At 47.7% G+C, this 22500-nt stretch overlaps 9 protein-coding genes and 3 non-coding genes across 12 annotated transcripts in view; 5 read left to right on the top strand and 7 right to left on the bottom strand.

Moving 5' to 3' along the window:
- The window catches only part of CNG00280 (conserved hypothetical protein), a 1486-nt gene extending 955 nt beyond the window's left edge, over positions 1–531 (bottom strand). The window contains exons 1-2 of the mRNA XM_571762.2: positions 383–531; positions 1–320 (exon numbers count right to left, since the gene is read on the bottom strand). The exon at positions 1–320 is cut by the window's left edge and continues 37 nt beyond it. Coding sequence (XP_571762.1) covers positions 1–320; positions 383–502 — 440 coding nt within the window. The 5' untranslated portion in view covers positions 503–531. The remainder of the gene's footprint in view (positions 321–382) is intronic.
- A 97-nt stretch (positions 532–628) lies between these two features.
- On the top strand, positions 629–2094 carry CNG00270 (oxidoreductase, putative). Its single transcript, XM_571760.2, has 4 exons — positions 629–927; positions 976–1206; positions 1265–1574; positions 1633–2094. The coding sequence occupies exons 1-4, from the start codon at positions 688–690 to the stop codon at positions 1857–1859; spliced, it is 1008 nt and encodes a 335-aa protein (XP_571760.1). The 5' UTR covers positions 629–687; the 3' UTR covers positions 1860–2094.
- Positions 2095–3350: 1256 nt separating this feature from the next.
- CNG00260 lies at positions 3351–3422 on the bottom strand. Its single transcript has one exon. It is a non-coding gene; the product is annotated as a tRNA-Gln (tRNA).
- Positions 3423–3566: 144 nt separating this feature from the next.
- Positions 3567–6889, top strand: CNG00250 (intracellular transporter, putative). The gene is made up of 11 exons (XM_571758.2): positions 3567–3611; positions 3659–3861; positions 3920–4163; positions 4216–4387; positions 4450–4568; positions 4622–4816; positions 4875–5109; positions 5159–5237; positions 5287–6025; positions 6075–6292; positions 6341–6889. The coding sequence occupies exons 1-11, from the start codon at positions 3609–3611 to the stop codon at positions 6840–6842; spliced, it is 2709 nt and encodes a 902-aa protein (XP_571758.1). The 5' UTR covers positions 3567–3608; the 3' UTR covers positions 6843–6889.
- Positions 6890–7821: 932 nt separating this feature from the next.
- On the bottom strand, positions 7822–11098 carry CNG00240 (conserved hypothetical protein). The gene is made up of 7 exons (XM_571756.2): positions 10781–11098; positions 10673–10731; positions 10603–10625; positions 9711–10537; positions 9572–9661; positions 9293–9524; positions 7822–9240 (listed from the first exon to the last, which is right to left on the bottom strand). Exons 1-7 carry the CDS (start codon positions 11045–11047, stop codon positions 7916–7918), a joined length of 2823 nt encoding a protein of 940 aa, XP_571756.1. The 5' UTR covers positions 11048–11098; the 3' UTR covers positions 7822–7915.
- Positions 11099–11244: 146 nt separating this feature from the next.
- On the top strand, positions 11245–12744 carry CNG00230 (U5 snRNP-specific 40 kDa protein, putative). The gene is made up of 6 exons (XM_571754.2): positions 11245–11503; positions 11554–11626; positions 11673–11782; positions 11830–12120; positions 12172–12539; positions 12604–12744. The coding sequence occupies exons 1-6, from the start codon at positions 11297–11299 to the stop codon at positions 12677–12679; spliced, it is 1125 nt and encodes a 374-aa protein (XP_571754.1). The 5' UTR covers positions 11245–11296; the 3' UTR covers positions 12680–12744.
- A 266-nt stretch (positions 12745–13010) lies between these two features.
- Positions 13011–13082, bottom strand: CNG00220. Its single transcript has one exon. It is a non-coding gene; the product is annotated as a tRNA-Gln (tRNA).
- Positions 13083–13234: 152 nt separating this feature from the next.
- CNG00210 (conserved hypothetical protein) lies at positions 13235–14911 on the top strand. The gene is made up of 6 exons (XM_024657484.1): positions 13235–13404; positions 13452–13806; positions 13860–14149; positions 14191–14250; positions 14287–14532; positions 14575–14911. Exons 1-6 carry the CDS (start codon positions 13291–13293, stop codon positions 14719–14721), a joined length of 1212 nt encoding a protein of 403 aa, XP_024513168.1. The 5' UTR covers positions 13235–13290; the 3' UTR covers positions 14722–14911.
- A 60-nt stretch (positions 14912–14971) lies between these two features.
- On the bottom strand, positions 14972–15062 carry CNG00200. Its single transcript has one exon. It is a non-coding gene; the product is annotated as a tRNA-Arg (tRNA).
- Positions 15063–15181: 119 nt separating this feature from the next.
- Positions 15182–17868, top strand: CNG00190 (expressed protein). The gene is made up of 10 exons (XM_024657483.1): positions 15182–15604; positions 15653–15929; positions 15977–16072; positions 16119–16300; positions 16347–16478; positions 16525–16763; positions 16814–16845; positions 16919–16989; positions 17051–17253; positions 17348–17868. The coding sequence occupies exons 1-7, from the start codon at positions 15192–15194 to the stop codon at positions 16831–16833; spliced, it is 1359 nt and encodes a 452-aa protein (XP_024513166.1). The 5' UTR covers positions 15182–15191; the 3' UTR covers positions 16834–16845; positions 16919–16989; positions 17051–17253; positions 17348–17868.
- CNG00180 (conserved hypothetical protein) lies at positions 15881–20627 on the bottom strand. Its single transcript, XM_024657482.1, has 13 exons — positions 20366–20627; positions 20212–20319; positions 19462–20153; positions 19335–19423; positions 19124–19287; positions 18847–19077; positions 18558–18791; positions 18257–18515; positions 18126–18211; positions 17839–18076; positions 17270–17790; positions 17167–17214; positions 15881–17114 (listed from the first exon to the last, which is right to left on the bottom strand). The coding sequence occupies exons 1-13, from the start codon at positions 20507–20509 to the stop codon at positions 16947–16949; spliced, it is 2982 nt and encodes a 993-aa protein (XP_024513164.1). The 5' UTR covers positions 20510–20627; the 3' UTR covers positions 15881–16946.
- A 335-nt stretch (positions 20628–20962) lies between these two features.
- The window catches only part of CNG00170 (aminoadipate-semialdehyde dehydrogenase, putative), a 4566-nt gene continuing 3028 nt past the window's right edge, over positions 20963–22500 (bottom strand). Inside the window, exons 4-5 of the mRNA XM_571745.2 lie at positions 21680–22500; positions 20963–21618 (exon numbers count right to left, since the gene is read on the bottom strand). The exon at positions 21680–22500 is cut by the window's right edge and continues 1174 nt beyond it. Coding sequence (XP_571745.1) covers positions 21044–21618; positions 21680–22500 — 1396 coding nt within the window. The 3' untranslated portion in view covers positions 20963–21043. The remainder of the gene's footprint in view (positions 21619–21679) is intronic.

Genomic DNA, 22500 nt, shown 5'->3' with positions numbered 1-22500 from the left:
TGATGAAGGGCCGCAATGGAAATTACAAAATCGAACACCCCCGCTCGCCAAGCATCAATCCCCATATCCCCTCTCACACACTCGGCCACTTGATTCCCGTCCCCTGTTTCTTCTCTATCATCTTCCTGCCTGTTTGCGTTGAGCCCGCCGAAACCCATTTTGCGAGCATGAGATAACAGGCCCGAGCTCCGATCTAATGCGATCATTTCGCATCCCGCTTGGTGCGCTACGGGCAAGTATTTGCCGTTTCCTGCCCCACTATCGAGGCCGATGGATCCGGGTGGTTGCGTGGAGAGGAATTGGGCGATCAGCGGCCATGGCTAGATGGGAAAGTGGGAACATTAGTCTGTTTAGACCAAGTGGCAGAAGGAGTTGAACCGACTTTGAATCTCGTTTGGGAGAAGTGAGGAGCGATAGCTTCGTAGACTGTGTGGACTGTTCGCTCCTCGTCCTCGTGGGGGTTCGAAAAGGGTGCGACTGGCTGAGGAATCGGTTTCGGCATTGTCGAATAGACAGAAAGTTGTCACAACAACACCGAAAAAAGTTGTCTATCACAGTGGTCCGCCGGGCAGTTGCGTCGTATCCAGGCACGACTGAGCTTTGGATTGCCTTTCGTTTTTGGCCATCAAACGACCTTCGTTATCCCCCCTTTCCGTTTCAAACCACCCATATATAAGGCAACAAGGAATGCCCACCCCTTTGGCGCTCCTCTTATCGGCAATCTTAATAATAGGCACCTACTTCGCGATGCCCTTTTGGCCATTCCGGAAATCGAACTACGACCCTCGAGGGAAACACTGTTACATCACAGGCGGCTCGTCGGGGTTGGGCAAGGCTCTTGCGGAGCGGCTGGTGAAGCAAGGAGCGCATGTCACGATTGTCGGGAGAGATAGTAAAAAGGCGGAAGGTGTGGTTGAGGAACTCAAAGTGAATTTAGAGGGTAAACAAAGAGCGCCCGAGCTGATTATAATGTAGGCAATCGCAGCACCGGGCCAGATCATCCAGTGCATCGCCGCAGACCTCACGTCCCCTATCGCCTCTACTAACGCTATCCACGCTGCGTGCAAGCCACACGCAGACCAAGCGCCTGACTATGTCTACCTCTGTGCTGGATTCTCTCGGCCGAAACTGTTCGTTGAAACGACAAAGCAAGAGTTGAAAGATGGACTTGATGGTGTGTACTGGGTATCGGCTTATACCGCTCACGTGTGTTTCGTCTGTTTTCCTGGATCCTTTGGGAAAAAGCTCATGGAAGAAATGACAGGAGGCATGCCAAATGATGAGCAAACAACGCCGTACTGGCAAAATCATCTTTGTCGCCAGTTTCCTCTCCTACGTCTCTTTTGCCGGATACTCATCCTACTCTCCTGCCAAATACGCTCTTCGCGGCCTTTCAGATGCTCTGCGCTCAGAAATGTTGCTGCACAATATTGATATCCACATCTTCTTACCGTGTGGTATCAGCGGCCCTGGATTCGATGCGGAAAATAGGACAAAGCCAGCTGTGACAAAGAAGATTGAAGAAGGGGATACGCCTATCACTCCGGACGTCTGTGCGGCGGCTTTGGAAAGTGGTGCGTCTATTTTCTTACATTTATGTAAGATGAAGAGAACTGATTAGGTCCCGCTCAGGCTTGAAGAAGGGCTACTACCAAATCACAGACAACCTGGTCACCGAACCTATCCGCTTACGTTCCAACGGTGGTGTGCCGACCAATAATTTTTTACTCGACACACTCTGGCTTATCGTTAGCTCCGTCGGTGTACCCATCTGGCGAATGACAGCCGACTCTGCCGTGAGATCTTTTAGGGCCAAAGTGGAGAAAGAGCTTGAGGCGAAGGGGTATTATGTGTCGTAATAGAACGCATTTTACTGGCTCTCATTGCTGGATTTTGAGATGGTTTTGCTTTACGATGAAGTGCCAAAAGGGGTAAAGCCATGGAGTTTGAACAGCAACCGTAGCGGTCTAACTTCTTAACTTCTTAAGCGAAACGGGGTTGCAGAGATCGTGCATGGATGTACTGTAAGTTGTCCAGAGCGTCTCAACGCAGTCGCAAGTATCATTGTTCTACATCATGTAAGATCAAGAAGTATGTACAGTACTCGTACTCACGTGATTTTCGGACGCATGGCAATTTGGATGTTCGCTCAGACGTCCCTATACCATACATATCATCAATCTTATACCTCCACAATGACTGATTGTATGACTCTCGCACTTGAGCACAAGAAAACAACCCCGTGACAGCTATCAGAAAGTCGCAGATCTATGCAGAGTCTCAAAAACATCCTCTACGGCTGTTACACTGTCGTACACGCGTCCCATACGACTTCGGCCCCTCGACACCTCTCTATCATGCAGAAAGAGGAATTGGTGAAAAAGATCGACGAATACGCTGAGCAATGCGCCCTCTTGACGCCGAGACATGTCGTCGAACAGGCAGAAGTGGTCTATGGTGGAGAATTGGGCGTCAATTTGGGGCTTGCGGTTCATCCAACGACATCGTGATACCATACATTCACGTTTTTTCTCTTACAAAAAACTCGGACGTCTACAAGCAGACATTCCAAAGACGCGCAGAGCCTTTTACCTATTATCTAACACAGTTCTTCCATTTATCATCTATCAATGTGCACATCTGCAAGAAAGCTGATTCAAGATGCGAGGAGAGGGTGATAGGGCCTGCGGCAGTCCGTGTGATGTGGTGGAGGTTCAGGGGAAGAGTTGAGGACAAGCGAGGAAGGATTGGGCGATTTTATACTTTTTTGTACGATCCGATATTCTTCTCTTTCTTCGTGCATCATAGATAACCTAGACTTCAACACGCCGCCATGCTCAAACTTGTAGAAACCAACGAGAAGTTGATAGCGAGGAACACGCTTCTGGAGATGGAGTTGGCGAGCGTCAAGGCCGCGCCCAGGCGCTTGACAAAGCTACTTGGTGGAGTAAATAAGAAAAGGTAGAGGTACCTTGAGGGTCGACCCTTTGACCCATTGTATCAGGAAAAGCATGTTGAGGATGTTGGAGTTACGTGTAAGCAGATGGAGGCGTGGTGCTGGCTGTACCTACGTAGGAAGGACGAGGTCAGGGATGCGCAAATGCAGGGATCTGTTTCTTGGTTCTTTCTTCTTCTATTATGCAACGAACTAGTCTATTACAACGTGATGATGTGCCCAAGATCGCCGTGCGTCCGAGAATCATGTGAGTGCGAGTAAAATGCTTGGTTTGTTGCTTGGGTATTTTGCTGAACTGAGCATGAGTTATCGCATTATGCCAAGGCACAGATCAGCAGCTTTGTCATAAAAAAACCAAAAAAAATTAACGACCAGCGAGAACAACAAAAATATCAGGCCTCTCTGGGAGTCGAACCCAGGTCACGAGAATCAGAATCTCATGTACTAACCGTTATACTAAGAAGCCGTTTTCAGCTGATCTATCAGCTTCTGGATGTCCTTCAGTCCGTTTGCGAATTACATAGGACATTACGTCAGATATGTCCTAAGCATTCCGATGACGAATACGTATCTAACAACTTCTGCTATCCTATAGATTTCGCTTTCTGGTGTCACATCTAAACTTCCATTTTGCTACTTCTTCACGATCGATATGGTTAGCCGTTTTCTAGTCAGTACGATCCATTGCTAATTGTTGTACAGTCAAATTTCCTTCCGATCCCCACGAAGGCAGCCACTCCTCTTCCTTCTTTCGCCAAACATCTTCTGGATTACATTTCAGCTCACTTCAGAGATACCCATTCGGAAGCATTCAGGAAAGATGTGGATGTTCTTGTGGGAATGAGGAAAGACTGGGTGGAGGCTAAACTTGAAGCGCATCCTGAGATTATAAGAGCATTCATGAGGTGAGTGCTTTATAAAACAGAGCGTCGAATACTTTTACTGATATACTGACAAATTCAGATATCATGCGCAGCTGGCATTCCTCTCCACGAAGTTCCCTTCCGATATCAATCTTCCCTTCGCCTACTATCTTCCTTTCCCAGCTACATTTTCCCTCAGTCCAGACGCACCTATATCGCTTTCCTCTCTGACGTTCGAGAGAGCATGTGTTCTGTTTAACATGACGGCACTTTATGCTTCTATGGCCGCGGCTGAAAGAAGAGCAGAAGCAGAAGGGATTAAAAGAGCTTTGGGTTATCTCACTGTAAGCCCTACTATCTCAGGGTTAAATATATGCTGATCAGGTCGTTCATCAGGCAGCAGCAGGTGTTCTCGAATACCTTATCACCTCTGTTCTTCCTACCCTTCGATCTGAACTCTCATCGCCTCAAGCTGCAGGATATGATATGACGGAATCATTCCTCGGCACTCTCAAGGAATTCGTGCTTGCTGAGGCTCAGGAGTGCTATTGGCAGCAGGCTGTCCTCCGTAAGTTATGCGCAATGCTGGTCCCTGACTTTCTCTGTGAACATACTAAACGGTTGTGACAGAGGGAACCTACAAGAATGGTCTGATTGGGAAGCTTTCAATGAAGGTGTCGGAATACTACAAGGCTGCTTTGGCTTCCATGAATGGGACGGATTACCCTTCGTCATCCTATTTCCCTTTGGTGAGTCTGATTAGCTGGCAAGTTTCTTCGCTAACATAGTTTCTACCGGTCAGAATTGGACGGCACACATGAATGTCAAGCAAATGCATTTTGAGGCTGCTGCTCAATTCCGTTTAAGCCAAGAAGACCTTGAGAAAAGCCGGTACGGAGAAGAGATTGGGAGGTTAAAGGTGGCCGAAAGCTTGGCGAAGAAAGGTTTGGATGCTGCTCGGAAAGGCGTGGCCGACTCTGTCGTTTCGGATTTGAAGGTTGGCTCTTTGTAATATTACTCACAAATTATCTCTATAGCTGAAAATAAACATCTAGCAACTTCACGCAGCGATCAAGTCTTCACTTGAACGTGCTGTCAGAGACAACGACCTTGTCTACGTTCAGCCTATTCCCCCTGCCAACCAGCTCGCCCCGATCGTCGGCGTGGGAATGGTTAAAGTCAATGTACCTGCGGAAGTCGCCGAGCCAGTGGCTTGGTTGATGGGTGGAAAGGCTGGAATGGAGCCTCTCTTCAGCGGTCTGGTGCCGTATGGAGTACACCTAGCTCTCAGTAAGTATATATAAATGAGACACAATGCCAAGGCGCTAATGAAATGCAGGTATCTACGATGATAGAAAGGATACTCTTGTGAGAGATTTGGATGGCAAGCGAGAGGAGCTTGATGGTCTCGCCGCCAGGTATGTTTGTTTGTGTAGTGATTGACCATCGTACTTATGTATCAAATAGCACTTTACAATCGCTTAACCTCCCTGGCTCGATACAAGCACTGGATCGGCCTGTTGGGCTCCCTCCTTCTCTCCTCAAGAAATCCGAGGAGGTCGCCTCTTCCGGCGGCATCGAACGAATCCGCTCCCTTCTCGACGAAGTCAACCGCCTTGCTCACGCCAATGTGCAAAGCCTAAACGAAGCTATGGATATCCTTGACCAAGAAGCTACCGAAAACGAGTCACTGATTGCCCGTCAACCTGAGCTTCAGCAGACTAGACAGCCATCGCACGTTGCCAATCAGCCTTTGATCCAAATGGCGGAGCAGTACGAGGCGACGATCAAACAAGCTGGTGGGAGCGACGCAACTGTAAGGGCAAAGTGGGAAGAGTGGGCACGTTTGGTTGGGATCCTTGCTGCCGGAGAGATGGAGATGGAGGATTATGTTCCAGGGACAACATCTCCATCCGGATCGCTCCCTCCGTCAGTAAGGCCTTTGCGAGCAAGTTTGGAAGAGCTCGACGATCGCATCGCACACCGAGCCCGGCTTGTACGGGAAGCTCGACAGATATCGGCTGCCGATGATATCCGTCCAGAGGTCCTGAAGGAGGCGGCGAAGCTTGCCCATGGTGGAAGCGGAGATGTCAAGACTGAATGGTTTGAGGATCTGTTCGAAAAAGGCCTTGAGAAGTATATGGGAGTGAAGAGAGAGATGGATGAAGAAGTCGCGAAGCATGACGAGCTGTTAGAGCAGATTCGCGTGAGTATTCTTGTTCAAAAATTGACGTGGAAGCTGACATTGTTCTCAGACGCAAAACGAAAGTTTCCTTTCGGAGCGCAAGGATGACCCTATCATCAAGGAGCGCGAGAGAAGACTGCAGGATATGGATCTTGCGTATTGGAAATGGAGGGAGATTGTGGATAACGCTGAGGAAGGGATCAAATTCTATAACAGTTTTGCGGAGATGCTCCATGGTTTCAAAGCCGCTTGCGGGCAATTCCTCAATACTAGGCGAATTGATGTCGGGTAAGTGATGTCCTCTTTCTTCTGTTCTGTCGGCTGATGTCGGTGTAGACAAATGACGACACAATTCCAACAACAAATGAACGTTTCTGAACCTCAGCAACAACCTGAACCGAGGTATCAGTCACCCTCGCCTCAATCATTCCAACCCTCCTTCTCACCGTCTCCTTCACACTTCCAGCCCTCCGCTCCATCTTCCTTTTCATCATCTCCCGTGCGTTCACCAGCCCCTTCAGCACCTGCTCGCCGTGAATCCCCGCCCAAGACCCTCTCTTTCCTTCCTCACCCATCATCATCGGCCTGGCAACCGGCCTCCGTTGATTTTCTTCCTCCTCCTCCACCCCCTCCCATTCTTCGTTCTGGCGGTATCCAGTCTCAACCTAAGGTTGCACCGCCTGTGACACCTTCCATCACCGCTATTCGAGATCAAACACAAGGGACGCCGAGAAGAATGACAAGAGCAGCTGCTGCGGCCGCGGAGAGGGATGAAGCCACAGAGAGAAATAAGTATAGTTCGGGTGGACCGAGGCGAAAGGGGGGTGGTGTTGTATGAATACTAGATCTCGAAGGAGAGTAGGATGTGTAGTAGAATGGATCCAAAATAATGCGTTCAAGTACTTTGTACTTGATGAGACACTAATTTCTGATATGTGTACTACGAAACATGGCCTATATCTTTTTTTATGTTTAATTTGAAAGAGAAGCAGCATCCGCAGAACGTTAGCCAGTACGAGTATTAGTCTCTATTTTCGATTCGGCGATTTTTTGCCCTTGTTCTTCGCCTTCCGTGTTCTTGGGGGGATTAGATATGCCTCTGGCCCGTCGCTTATCGCCAAGGCCTTTAGCGGCGACAGTAATGATTGGATACACATTCATTCATATCATTGAAAGCAAGAGAAGTTGAATGGCGCATGGTTTTGGTTGAGATTTTGAGAAGTTGAAAGCATATAGGATAGATTATCTAGAGGAAGAAGCAGTGGTGGTTGGGAAGGTACAGTTGCTTCATGCTGTTTATTAGGTGATTCCTCCTGGGGCTTCATTGCATTTGCTTCAGTCGTGACTTTCCTATTACTACTCTTCTACCGAGATAGAAGACAAGGCAGGTATGAAGGCCCGACGCACTTTATAATATTTATTTCCCTGCGTACTTTGCCAATCTCAAAGAGGATGACAGGATGGTGATGGTGGAATGCACAGGAATCATTGATTGAACCATGATTGTCTGATGATCATCCCTACTAACTGGTCGCCAATGCAATAATTAAGGAGAGGAGAGAAGATGTATTGTGGGTTAACAACCCCCATTTTCTGGACTGACAAAGGATTTTCTCTGTTTGCTTGCTGATCTGCAACATTGGCTACCAAAATAGAACATACTTCAGCTACCTGTACCCATGGGGCTTTCACGACTGAACCAGCCGAAGAGTGCAAGAGAATAACGACGACATGTCTTCGCGGCGACTCCTCGTTCGCTACCTACGATGTTGCTGTCTGGTTTACCATGTTATCCTAATAGTGCTTCACATATATGGTCGCTACTATATTACACATTCATACCATGCACGACGATTATATATAGGGTCAATGCAACCCAAAGCCCGAAACTTGTACAAAAGAATGACCTAATCAAACATCATAGTCAATATACTCCTCATCCGCCTCACCTTCTGCATCTTCCTCTTCCCCAATATACTCTTCTCCTTCTGCATCGTCATCTTCGCCGATATATTCTTCCCCTTCTGCATCGTTGTCGTAGACTTCTTCACCGACACTACCATACATACTAGGGTCAAGAGTGACACTTTCTTCGAGAAGCGCTGGGTCGATAGGAATCTCGCCATCAGCGAATTGGGTAACAGGCTTGACAGGTAATTGATTCAACTTGGAAAGCCCTTGGTTTTCCTCTTCCCCCTCTGCAATTCCTTCGCCCAGCGCCACAGCATTCCTCATACGCAATGTCCTCGGCGACGTTCCCATTCCTTCTCGAATGTTATCCCGACTTCTCAACTTTCTCACGGGTGTTTCGAGCACAACATCAGACTTGCGTTTACGCAAATTTCTCGCGGGTGATGTAGTATTGCGATTGGGGATCGAGTTGTGATTCGGGGTTGGTGTAGGATAGACGGGATGATGCGATGTGCGGGATATTGTAGAGGATGGAACAGTATGAAAATGCGCGTGCGATTGGGCGATGATATGCGCTGCTTCGGCAATTGAGTCCACAAACCTCACGACTCCATTTTCGCTCTCATCCTCCCTTTCCTTATCTTTTTCATTCCCATTTTCCTCGTTCTCATCCTCTTTCTTTCCACCACTCTCCGGTTCCTCAGTCTGTCTAGCAACCAAGAATGGGTGATACTTCAATCTCTCCGGTGCAAGCTTCAAGTACCCCTTTTTCTCATGTTTCTCCACCACCGCTTGAAGATACGCTTTATCCAGCAAAATCTCATACCGTTTTGGTAGCTTGACATGATCGTCTTCATCCTGATGTATTTGGGGATCAAGCGTACCTGAGCCATTCAAATCTGCCTTGCGACGATTTACATTCGGACGACCCCGGCTCCGACCTCTTGTTCGAGCACTGTTTGGTGTTTTCCCTATCGCATCGACCGTCAGGTCATCCAGAACATTGATCATTCCTTCAGCAGATAGCGTGGTGAAAATATCTTCTAGCGTCATGCTAGTAGCTTTGGATATGTCTTTGGATGTTATGCGAGGAGGAGTGGGTTTGGTTTCTGTGTTAGAGTTGAAGTCCAATTCGGATGTAGGACCAGGTGTGGCGTCTGGGACGGGGGGTAGTTCGAGAGTATGGTTGAAAGATGGAGAGATGGCGTTGAGGAGGTATTTGAAAACAGTGAGACGCCAGTAGGATTTGTATGAGACGGCTCCTAGGCCAGAAAGTGGTTTTTCAGGCGAACCTGTTCGTCCTTCTTTCTTCGATAGGAGATAACCTGTACACACTTAGTGTATTGCTCCTCACAAAAAAAGGCAATGATGACCCACTGAAATCAATCAAAAGCTGACCCCATCCTTTACGTTGTCGCACCGGCAGGGTCATGATACAACTAACGTTGTTGTCCATACTCCGCTTCTCCTTTGAAAAATATCCGACAAATCGAGCGCCTAATTCATCGACTTCGGTCATGACATAGAAAAGAAACGGTTCGACGTCGTAATAGAGCGTTTTGTGATCGAGAAACATCTTGGCGAGAAGACAAAGATTTTGACAGTAGATCTAGTAAAGGAGTTAATGAGATAAAATGGAAAGGACAGGAGACCTACCTTGTTTTTGCGTCCATCCACTTCAAAAACTGAGACAGCACCTTCGCGATAGATCTCATCTCCCGGCGGATGTCTTGATTTGCATTTCAACTATATACCGCGTCAGTGCACATCGCACTATGATGTTGAAGAGACATACCCTATGCCGCGTCGCAGCAAATCCGCTTTTCATATACTTTAAACAAAACTCGCACAACCACAACCTCCCATCCGGCACATATGCATACTCTTCGGGATATGGCGCAGAGTACCATGTGTTGATATCATACGGCCCAAACCTAATAGTTTTGATTTTCTCTAATCTTGCGCTCCCTGTCCAAGGAACCACTTCTTGCGTTGTGCCTGGTGTGGAAGGGAATGGGTACGCGTCGGGTAAGGTTTGGTGGAGTAGTCGGTCTCGGAGAGGTCTGCTTGTGGCTGGGAACTTTGAAGAAGGTGTAGTTTTACCGCTAGGTGATGCCATGGGCAGAGGTGAGCCGGGCCCTGGCGTTTCCCTTGTAGGGACAGGACCACCGAGTTGCTTTTCTGCTGCATTCTTTGCCATCTGGTACGCTTCCTTATCTGCTTCTGTTATCTTTGTCCGAGTAGTATCTGCGTCGTCACCTGTTATGACCCCTCCATACGGTATTTTCTTTTCTTCCGGCTCTTCTTCGACTGGTCTTTTGGGTACTTTCAGTCGTACAATCATAGGTGTTCCTCTTCCTTCTTCCGAATCCCTGTATTGATAATTAGGATTCGGTACCTTGACTTTGATACGGTGGCTAGTAAACAAGGCATCGTCTCCTGCTAATGATTGTTTTGGCCGACGACGATTATTAGAGGTGTTGGGAGTGTTGGCTGGTCGAGCTTTGCCTGGTTTTGAAGGGCGTGGGTGTAACTTTGAGGGTCGGGTAGCTGATCTGGGGTTGCTAATAGATCCTGATGAGACTGCAGGTGGTGATAAACATTTTGGACAATGCCATGAACCTATTACACAGCCAGTTCGCGTCAATAACGCGTCAATACACACGTATCTACTGTCAACAACATACCTTTTGGTGGTTTTGCCAGTGGCCTGCAATAAGTCAGTACTCATTTGCATATTTCTAGCAATACACGTACGGGTTCAGGCAGTAGCTATGCCATCCACGATCACATGTATCGCAGAACATCAACCGCGACTACTTTCATCAGCGCAATGTGCTTGCGGGACGAGATGATAGTACTCACATCGTCACCTTTGATTGCACACTGCTCACACGTCTTGCACTCTATACAGTGCCAGTCATACATCATTACCCGCTTCCTGAGCTTTGGAGTAAGCATGTTCAGGCATGTCGGATGGCCACTCCGTCCACAGGCCGCGCAGCTGACCATGGTTTCCTGGACGCCTTGCTTGTTAATGGCGTCTGTACCTCCGCAGAAGCTACAGAAGTCCTCTCTGATGACTGCCCCGTGGCCATGTAGTCGGTGGCCATGATGCGCTGGGGTCTGCATCGTGTCTCATGCATGGAGAGTTTGATTCTGTCAGCGACTATTAATTATTGTACTGTGGCGCCGCTGCTGGCGGTGATGGTGGTGGTTGGCGGTGGTGATGATGTTGTTGTGAGGGGAGCGGAATCAAATTAACACGTCACTCTTCCATGTGAGGTCGTTTTCACCACTACTGCTGCTTGCACTGACACATATACTATACACATCTTGCCCGAGGAAATATTTATTATTTCTTATCACAAACTGCCCGCCATGTCCGTCAGGAAGTCGCCACCGACAGCAGGCCCAGGAATGGCCCTCTCGAAACGTGCTCGAGTGGAGGATGAGGCCGACGAAAACACCATGGTCATGACCGTTGCTTCTTCAGGAGAAGGACAGCGGAAAAACGCTTTGATAAGGAGTGTCAAGAGGACGAGTAGTCTTGAAGCGCCTATCGTGTCATTGTCGGCTGCTCATGGTGTATGTCTTCAAATATTGACGACGTACGCGGATGAAACTGATAAAAGCAGGGCGAGATTACGGCTTGTGTGTTTGACCCTTCAGGACAGACTCTTGCGGCTAGTTCGGTGGACCGCAGTATTTGTAAGTTAAGATATTACTTGGATGCCTATCTCTTACAATCCTGTAGCTTTGTGGAAGTCCTATCCCCCACACGACAACTACGGTATCCTTCCAAACGTCCATAAGACCGCTATCCTTGATATCGCCTATTCCCTCGACTCTGAAACTATCTACTCTGTCAGTCTATCATGCGCTTTCACAAATCATCACTGACAACATACTAGGGTGCTGCAGACGGCACTCTCATATCTACTGACTTACGTACCGGTGAACGCATTTCCCGCTACTTTGCACACTATGGCCCCTTAAACTCTATATCCGTCACCATCTCTGGCGGTCGAGAGCTCGTGTTGACAGGTGGTGATGATGGGATTGCTCGTGTCTGGGATTTTGCATTGGATGGGAAAGACCCTGTGGCAGAGTTTGATGATGAGCGAGATTGTCCAGTGACAGCTGTGGAATGGAGTTCAGACGGGAACCAGTGTTTCGTTGGTGGAGTTGACAACACCATCAAGGTAGGTTATACCCCCGCGAGTTATTTCAGTCCTGAAGCTGACAGATTGTAGGTATGGGACCTTCGAACGAACAAAGTTCTCTACACGCTTCACGGCCACACCGATACCATTGCTTCCCTTTCTCTCTCGCCTAACGGCCATTACCTCGCCTCCTATGCTCTCGATTCTGCTCTCATCATCTACGACGTCCGACCCTTTTCTTCCGACCCCATGCGCGTGTACAGATCTCTCACCGGCGCACCAGCAGGTTTTGAGCAAACCCTCATACGATGTGCGTGGACAAGACATGATGGCGGACAAAGAATAGCGGCAGGAGGTGGAGATAGGACCGTTACTGTTTGGGAAGTTGAGACGGGCAAGGTGCTGTACAAGCTTCCGGGGCATAAGGGAACTGTGACTGGCGTGGATTTCCATCCTAGGTATGTCACTATTAATTCTGTTTCCGATATCGAGAGGCAAAGTCGCTGATTGGTATGCATTCAGAGAACCAATCATCTTGACAGGATCAAAAGATACAAACATGTTACTTGGCGAGCTGGATGCTCAAGACTTCTCATAGACGGGCGGCAGTACGAAAAAAGTATTAGTGCGATAAGCAATGCATGTGGTTGTCAATTGTGAAACGGATCTACGACCATACGCGAACCAGCTTATAGTTTACAAGTGTGCTGTTTACAATACTCGTAGGGAGACTTCGGCACGGTGCTTACATGTTTTGAAGTTCCACCCAATATGCGTCTTCCCGTAGAGTCTCGATTGGAAAACGGCCGAAAAAGGAAGCTTTCATAGAAATCGCGCTCCAACATCATCCGGAGCGGGCAGTTACGCTAAATGACATGACGCTTGTGACAGATAAGATGGTATAAAAGTAACAAAAATGCAAAAATGTCAGGCCTCTCTGGGAGTCGAACCCAGGTCACGAGAATCAGAATCTCATGTACTAACCGTTATACTAAGAAGCCAGTAATAACCGCTATTAAACGAACATTCACATATTTTTTATAAAAACAATAATTTATCAAAGCAATTAACGTGCATAACTTGGAAATGAAGAATGCAACTGTTGTTATATATACGTAGAAGAGGCGGGGTTGTTATAACCTTTATTTGACCCTTTAACAACGACAACTCATATTCAAAATCATTACAGGAACTACATAATCATTTGAAATGAGATCTTTCTCGCCAACACCGGATCAACGAATCGAGATAGATCGAATGCTATCGGTCGTACCACCTAGACCTTTCCCTACTTATGACCATCTCAATTACGTCGACTTCTTAGTAAGTCGATTACTTGTACCTATCTTCACATGTTCATGACTGTGCAGGATAACCATCTGATACCGAATACCCCATTCCTTTTGTCTTCGAATAATACATTTACCTGGCCTGCCGCTGGATTATTTCGAAAACCGAATACTCAATCTACAGCATCTTTACCGAACTTGCCGGCTCTTCGGCAATACTCGCATCACGTAGTGCCCGTTGCAAACACACTTCAGCCCCAATTTTCAGAGTTCGAACGAACTGAAAAGCCATTGGGTGAAGTGCTGGACCTTTGGGAAGATCAAGAATCGGAAGAAGGGCGTGGATTGTATGTCAAAGACTGGCATCTTATGGCTGAGCTGGAAAGCGAGGGTAAAGGTGTTGGCGAGCTGTATTCTGTGCCAGAAAGCTTGAGAGGTGGGTTTCATGTGTTGTTAAATGATAGTGCTGAAAAATTGAAAGAAGGATAGACGACTGGCTCAACCCTCCATATACTCCATCGCCTCGAATGGAGCCCATCAGCAATTCGGCCTCCCCATCTGATTTCAGGTTTACCTATGTCGGGCCAGCATTAACGTATACGCCTCTGCATAGTGATGTTTATGGCTCTTATTCTTGGTCGGCGAACGTAGTGGGTCGAAAGATGTGGTGGCTTTTCCCCCCTGACAAGTTGGGTCGGGTCAAAGATGAAAATGGAGAGTTGATATTCGATGTGAGACATTTAGAAGAAGAAGGAGGGGCGATAAAAGTTATTCAAGAGGTGTGTTATTCATTTAATAAGTCATCTCTAACTTTCAATAGGAGGGTGAAATAATATTCGTCCCTTCCGGGTGGCATCATCAAGTCGTCAACCTTGACTTTGTACGTCCTACAGCGGCGGCACCAGCTAATTTGCAGTGCATATCGATCAACCACAATTTTTTTGCGTCACCCACCCTGCCGCACATTTACCGAACTCTTTGTATCTCTCAAGATCGCGTAGAGGACTCAATAGCAGACGTCAAGGGCATGATCATTGAACGACTAGGCGCGAAAGATGATCAGTGGGAGAAGGAGTGGTTTCAGGAAGTGCAGAACTTGTTGGAAATGGATGCAGGATGGGGCTGGAGAGGGTTCTGGGAGACTATAATGAAGAATCTTAAGGTTGGTTCTAAATACCAGATCTTGTGCTAACAACGAATTTAGTGTCCACCATCTGTCAATGCTCCAACTGTCTCACAACGAGATGACTGGATTGGAGGAGTGATCAAGCAATACAAGGAAAGAAGGGAATGGGTCGTACTAGAAAGTGTTAGAACAATAGTGGAGGATATTGAGAGTCGGATAGTGTAATTGGGCGCATGTCATCTAAATACCTTGAAGTATACGTAGCGCATAGGACGATATCGGAATGGTGGGGCTTCAAACCGACCATATCAGCCCATTGCGAGAAACAAAAGGAATAGATCGTGCTAAAAAAACAAACTACCCAAATGAACAGACCTGCCTTCTTCGTTGGTCTTCAAATAGAATGATGCACGCCACGCTATTTTTGCTTGGGATAAAATATTAAGTTCAGACACACACTCCAAAAGCAAAAAGAAATCCACGGCGATATTCGAAATCGCGACCTCTTGATTCGGATCCAGAAGGAGGAATCGTAGTCAAGCGCACTACCACTGTGCTACGCGGACTTGTTTAATGTAAATTTCAATGGTTTACTATGATGTAAACTTCTCATTCTTTATCAACCTGCTTTGGTTGTTTGTCCAAACATCAGTGATCACTTAATTCTTCTTCAATTCTTGCTCAATACCAGCAGCATGTCACAATCACCCCTCGCCAGGTCCACACGAAGGAGCCTTCCCGCATTTGCTCAGCCGCCCTCGAAGTTGTCAAGAAGCAATGTGGCTTCAGAAGACCCAAATTCGCCCTCGCCATCGGGGTCCACTCGGACACCTTTAAAGAAGTTTGCGACACCGAGCCGAGAGTCCATCAGCCGCTATCGCAGTGTTGGTTCCTCTACTAGTACACCGGTGACCACACCAATAATACATTATTCCCCTTATGCGTTATCCACTCCGCCACAAAGTCTGAGCAAGAGTGCTAGTATCCCGTTTGACATGGTGGCCAGTGCTAAAGCAGCTCGACGGGCTGAAGAGGATGTGAAACTGAGAGGTGCAGAATCGAGCGCGAAGAAGAAGAAGTTTATCAGGAAGAAGCCTCTCTACCAACGGTAAGTTGTTGAAGGCTGTAGCCTTAATTATTTACTGACATGTCCTAGGGTCATTGGATTCCCTCAGAAAATTACAGACAAATTCTTATATCATACGCCCGCTTCTATTCTGGATATCCTTCCAGATCCTCATATGGCAAATCCCATAGCGTTAGCTATCCATGTCGTTCATTATCTGCTTGTTGCCCCTCTCTTTGCGGCGAAAAGCGATGACTTTGAGAGCGTTTTGAGGACAAGTCGTACTCGAAACGATGTGTCAAGCCGCTGGGATGAATGGGAGAACGAGGAGAAGGGCGGAAAATCTGGTCTATTGGGGGGTCGTGTAGTAAGCCTTCTGTACGACTAATTGAAAAAGCTGATAATTTGGTGTAGAGGGCTATCCTTGTACTTTTGCTAATGGCAATGGCGGTTGGTAACGCAATTTACTTATTCACTCGATTCAGAACATACGACATGTTGCTTAGAAATGTAAGTAACGGCTGTGTTTGACTTGATTCATGCTGAAATTTTACAGGCGCAGGAGACAGTACACTCTCCACATGCTTCTCCCGTCCCCGCTCCCAAAGTCAAAGCTGCCAAAGACGACGATGACGAGAAGGTCTTTGAGGCAGCACCTCGTGCCAAAGCGGAGCCCTGGGCCCCAAAAGTTCTCAAATTTACTGGCAGATCCCTCATTTTTATAATCAAGCTGCTTATGTATGTGTAATTTTTTTTTGGTAAGTAATCATCTAACGCTATACAGCCATGCGGTGTTTTCAGCTTTCGGCCGTCCGCAAGGGAATGCCCCTTCATTGAAGGACCTTGGTCAAGCTGAGAATAAGATCCAGTCTTTGCGGGTTTGGGACCCACCAGAATTTTGTCTCGCCTTCTTTTGGTAAGTGTGCTGTTATTTTTTAGAATTCAGCTGATACTCTCAATAGCGCATACCCTCCAACTGCGCCCTTCATTACCCATCTTTTCACGCACATCAACCCTTTCCTTACCCCTGTTCTTCATGTCTCCACCACATTCCTCCTTTCCAACCTGGCACAATCATACGCTCAACTCGTCAAAGATCGAATGCTACTTTCGGCAGAGGTTATGCGCGAGTACGATCAGAGGTTTGTGTACAAAAAGATCTTCTCGAACAAGGTAGATAGGGGAGTGAGCACCAACGAGTGTACGTAATCTTTTGAATAATCCCTGGGATAAGTCTGACAATCATCGTAGCTGAATTCGTTGGTTTTTAAATACAGTATATGGTCCGTTCGTTCCCTTGAGCATTCTGACAAATGTCCTGCATGCATGTGCCATTGACGGCAACCCATATAACAGCATTTGCCAGCAACTTCCCTAAGACCGTTTACAGCAATGTCCTTTTTGGAGTCGAAGGTTGCGATGATTTTGTGGGTGTCTCGCTGCCGCTCGCTGTGCCAGCAGGTTCAATGATGCCGACTTTGGCAATAGCCATGCGTAGTGCATCACCAGAATCATCAATGGAATGCAAGAATCGGAGAAGCTCTTTGCAAAGCTATGGCGAAATCAGAAATAAGCCGAGATAAACGCTGGCAAACATTACTCACGTGAAACTCTTTCCCATCGATGGCTTGGCGTAGCAATCGAATCGTGTCCTATTACAGGATTAGTTCTGCTCACTAATATTCATTGATGTAAGTATCCGCTCACATCGGCGTCTTCCAGTCCTTCCAAGTTGTGCAGCACCAACAGATAATTGGCCGCTGTTCTAATCTTGCCATCCTTTAGACACTTTTCGAACAGGTATCTTGGTTTTCCGACAAGGTCAAATAACATTGGCCATCGCTCAATTTCAGTTTTTCGCGCGCATCTGACGATCACGTCGAGGCTTTCTGGGAAGTAATCCAAAAAAACGATGACGGCCGCAAGTACGCTTCCTTGCTTGCTATTTCCGTCCTCATTATTGGAGTCTGATTTCGACAAATCTTCATCCTCGAGGACAGAATGTAGTAGCACCTCGAGCGAATGGGCAAAGTATACCAAAGGCTGATAGTGATGCGCCAAAATGAGTGCATTGGCCAGAGAAGGAGGAGACGAAGATAAATGATAGCGGAGGAATTGAGGGAGGAAGAGGTGGGTGCCCGTGAAGGTTTTGTGGATGGGGAAAGGAAGAGTACGGGTAGAAGATTCATAGTCAACTCCGATGATGATGCCCTTGTCCATGAGTATCGCTACAGCATATTGTCAGCCATTGGCATGAATTATCATGAGAGGCTCACATAAAGGGTAAAAATCAAGCCGCAACTTGACACTCTCCTCCACGTTCTCATAAGCATCAGACATGAGATCAACCCTTGTAGCCTCAATGGTCAACGCATCCAGCCAAATGCGCATGTTCAGCCCGTCAAATCCCCACAGGGAGTTTTCAAGAGTGCCGACACCCTGAAGATGGGTCCAGTATGCTTCAATACGATCAGCGAGGATCTGCATATCGTATCGTACTTCATCTGTTCGAGCCTTCAGGAGCGTTAGCCGTCGTAATTTTGGCCCATGAGCTGATGCTTACTCGACGTGGTCGTAACAAGACCAACTTCCCGTCCACAAGGAAAATAATAGTCGCCACAATTAGATCATCGGCGGGATCACCATGTGCTACAAACCCGTTAGTTTTGAAATGAGACCATAAAGACTGCTTACTCTTCTGCGCCTCCGGGATGAGCCAAGACAGAGCTCTCACTCTAGTTGGCACTTCTATGATACCTCTGAAACTTATACTGCCGCAAAGATGCAACTTGATGCTCGACTGGGTGGGAAGGATGAGGAAATGATACAGCATGTTATCGGCGGTATAGACCAACAAAGAGTTTTCAAGGAGAGTCATGACGAGTACTGGAGACGGTAGAGTTTGAGAGTGTAAAACCTCGCTCAAATCGAGATCGCGCGAATAGAGTCGAATCTGCAACATGTCAGCTGGATCTCTAATTGGTTTAATACTGACTTGATGGGTTTTGTCGGCATCTACGGCAACGATGAGTACGTGGTGGAACCATAACAAGCCTCCTTTAACAGTAAAATCTCGCTCTTCCCTCTCATCTTGGAATAATCTCCATCTCCCAGACGCCGCCGAGTAGTGCGTGAGACCCCGACGACCGGCAACTGCGATCAACTTTCCATCGGAAGATATCGAAGCGTAGCGTATTGGCCAGTTTGTAGCAATGTATGCGGTTGGGATCTACGAAACAGATGTCAGCCAGAGTGGCCCGTAAAAATCTGTGCAACCGATGAACCTTGATGCTTTGCCACACGTCAGACTCGGGATTGATCACACTCATGTCAGGTTGATCGGCACCTCTGTACACCATGACTCGATCGTCCATCTGCAAAAAGGCGTATCGAGTGTTATCGGGCGATGGCTGGTTCGTAGTTGCGCTCTTTGTAAAAGAGACAACCTCTATCTGAGGTTTCCCTTTTTCGTAAGGTCGCAAGACGAACAGTTCCAAGTTTCCTGGAATCCAAAACTGTCAAACAGTTAGCTTTGCCGAGTTGCAGGTAAACGTAACGCACCAGATCGATCACCCCAGAATCCTCAGATTCATCCTTATCCTGTACACCCCAGCCATTCAAGCGGCCGCCCATACTCCATGCCGCCCATCCGCGCTCATATCCTGCGGCGAGACAATACCCATCTCCCGTCCACGCTAAACTCCTGACTTGACCGGGTGATGACCCTTACATTTGTTTAGTGATTAACTCGCTTAACAACCGATGGACTCACTGAGATTGCCTGATTGACGTAGATCTAAAGTATGCGACAATTTGGGGGCAGAAGGCCAAGGTAGGAGCGAAACAATGTTGATTTTACCGCTGCCGGTCAGCATTTCTCTCTGTGATACAGAACCTACCTTTCCAAACCAACAGCTATCAAATTAAATCTAAAGTTAATGCAAATTTCCACCGCCTTATCTTCTACAGCATCTTCAGATGCCTTAATGTTTTGGATATCAAGCACCTCCATCTTCTTTGACAGGTCTAGGGGAGGCGGGTATATGATTATCCCAACATGTTTGGGCCCAGCGGATAGCTGGGTCCGTTGCGCTTCGCTGCTTGAGACATGTATAAGTTGGCTTGCCTGGTAAACAGCATATGCTCGTCCATCTTTGGTTAACATAGTGTGCAACATTGGCAGCCCCGGTGTCTTGTGTGCCGTCAGTTTTGTAGGTATTGGAGGTTCTTTGCCAATAATCCAGCTTCGAGAGCTCCCAAGATCCCAAGTCTCACACTCAATTTGGGATTCTGTAGCTGCGTCAAGAGGAGGAGGAGGGAAATGAGAATTAGGCGGTGTGAGCAGTTGGCTAGGAGCTGGATATGGGACAGAGAGTATAGATGGTGGATGTCGAAGCGTCATCATGATATTGTGGGCCTGGGGGAGTACGGATTCGCAACCTCCCATGACAAACGCAGTACCGAGAGCACGAAGTTCCCATCCCATGATGACGTCTCCTTCGCCTGGACCGGGTGGTGATGGGCCCGGCGAATCATACGAGGGACGCGACGAGGGTACTAGTTGGTAGAAGAGCAAGTGTGAAGTATCCGTCTACAATGATATGTCAATATGACTCGCCAAGATAAGAATAATTCCATGTTTTACTCACCAAAACGATAAGTCCTCGACCATCATGAGCCCAGAAAACATCCACATTGCTGCCGAATCGGTCGATACTCGTTTTCGACCGCAACACAGCAGCTTGCATAACAGTTGGCTGCACTGAGTAAGCGTCTACTCCACCATCCTTGACGAATGCTTACTCTGACATCCCAAACCCCGAGGCCATCTCTTGTAACGATGGCGAAGAAGTTGCCTTTTCTGCTTGATCGTGCGTGTGCGATAGGTTCCTTGTCTAGCGGGTAAGGTGTGCCGACAAGCCGAGTTGTCGCGGTTGGCCAGTACATGTTGCAACGACTTTGTTCGTTATGCTTCTTTTGAGCTACCTGGCAATCTTTAGATGACAATCAGTGGATAATTAATGGTAACACTTGTAATCTGATCCTGGCTCTGTTGTCATCCTTCATGTGGGAAGTCATTTCAACAAAGCGTAACAACAATCGGAAAGTCAGATTGTTCGTTCGAGATCAATAAAAGTGATGACGTGGAAAGAAGGCGATGCCGTTTTTGAAAAGAGATCTACACTCTCGCTCTTCCACGTATAAAAAAGCACACCGCACTGCAGACTCCTCCAATAACGTCGACGTCTGGTCTGAGCAGCCAGCTGATCCTTCTAAATAGCTTGGCAATAATTTAGAGGATGTGGTTAACGAGCTGCTGGTCCTCGAGAAGTGAAAGAGCCCCACCACCCTCGGCGTTCCTTTTTCTCTCTCGGTTATCCTCATACTTCGAATCAATAGTATACTCCGTGCATTTTGCGAAAGTATCCAAATCATAATACTGCATCTAGATCATTTTAGTTCTCTAGTCCTAATCAAATTTTAAGCACTACCTGCAGTAGTCCTACCAATCGCCTTCATCGCACCGCCTTCCAACACTGGCAACGACTTGCCTTTCTTTTGAGGGCTTTCCAAGAACCCAGCTCGAATTAGCCAAGCAATGTACAATCCGATTTCCTTCTCAGTTACACCAGATGTCCTCACCTCGCCCGCAGCCGCAGCCAAATTTTGAGCGTTAGTATCGTCCAACTCGGCAGACTTGGTACTTGTAGGCAAGTCATCGAGGACGAAATGTAAGAGGGGAAAGAGGGCATTGTCTTGAGTCTCGAGAACGTGTTGTTCAAGCCTCGTTCGCCAGTGGACGTATTCAACTCTTTTGACGTCATAGCCGTACAACTGGAGAGATCCCAGGAGGTCGTTGAATCGGATCTTGGGGTGTCCAGTGACGTGCATGATGTTGAAAGCGGAAGAAGCAGAGGACGAAAGAGTGGCGAGGGAGGAGAGACGGGCGACGTGGTCAACAGGGCAGCAGATAATGGCATTGTTGATCTCAGGGATAAGGCCCAGCTGGACGCAGCCCTTCACCATTCGCCAGATGAAGTCATCCGTGTTGGTAACTGAGCGTAAACAATGTCAGTTTTCAAGCCTAATCACCCCAAAGGCGATTCGATAACTTACCAGCAGTCTGAGAGTGACCGAGGACGTAGCCAGGTCTCAGGATCCAACCAGACAAGCCCTTCTTACCAGCCTCCATGATGATCTTCTCCGCAACCCACTTACTCTGTCCATAACCAGCGTTCAAACCAGTCCTACCAGCCTCAAGGTCATCGTTTTCCAACAATCCCTTGCCGCCAGCCTGGACGACTTCGTCAGCTTTGGCAACAAATGCTTCGGCGTCGAGAACGGCAGTACTGGAGATGAAAGAGAATTGCTTGCTGTGGTGCTGGGCACAGAGCTGGAGGGCAGTGACTGTAGAGATGACATTGGCGGCGCGAAGCTTGGGATAAGGGTAGACCCAGTGGACGATAGCACCGTTGTGCAAGACAGCATCTGTCTGTTCCGCGACACGGTCCCATTCGGCTTGGGAAAGACCAAACTTCTCCTCGGCAAGATCACCAATAACAGCTTCAATACGATCCTGCTTCACCCATTCTTCGTCCCAAACACCACGGCCTTCACCACTGTCCCGCAATCTCTGAAGACCCTGATCAGCAGACTTGGCACGGACGAGACAGATGACCTTCCTGACTCGACGAGAAAGCAAGTCCTTCAAAATGAAGGCACCGAGGTAGCCGGTAGCACCAGTAAGGAAGACGGTAAGCTCTTTGGTGGCAAAATCGGCGGGAAGAGCGGAGAAAGTAGGAAGTTCCTTGCTGAGCAGCTCGACGTCCTTGGCATAATCAACGGCCTTTTCGGCCTCGATAGCGCCGTCGCCAGCGCCACCAAGGTCAGCATTCCTCAACAAGTCAATTTCTGCAGCCTGGCCAGCGATGGTAGGC

This window comes from Cryptococcus neoformans (genome assembly GCF_000091045.1).
Source record: "Cryptococcus neoformans var. neoformans JEC21 chromosome 7 sequence".
Lineage (NCBI taxonomy): Eukaryota > Fungi > Basidiomycota > Tremellomycetes > Tremellales > Cryptococcaceae > Cryptococcus > Cryptococcus deneoformans.
This window is presented reverse-complemented; position numbering and strand designations above follow the sequence as displayed.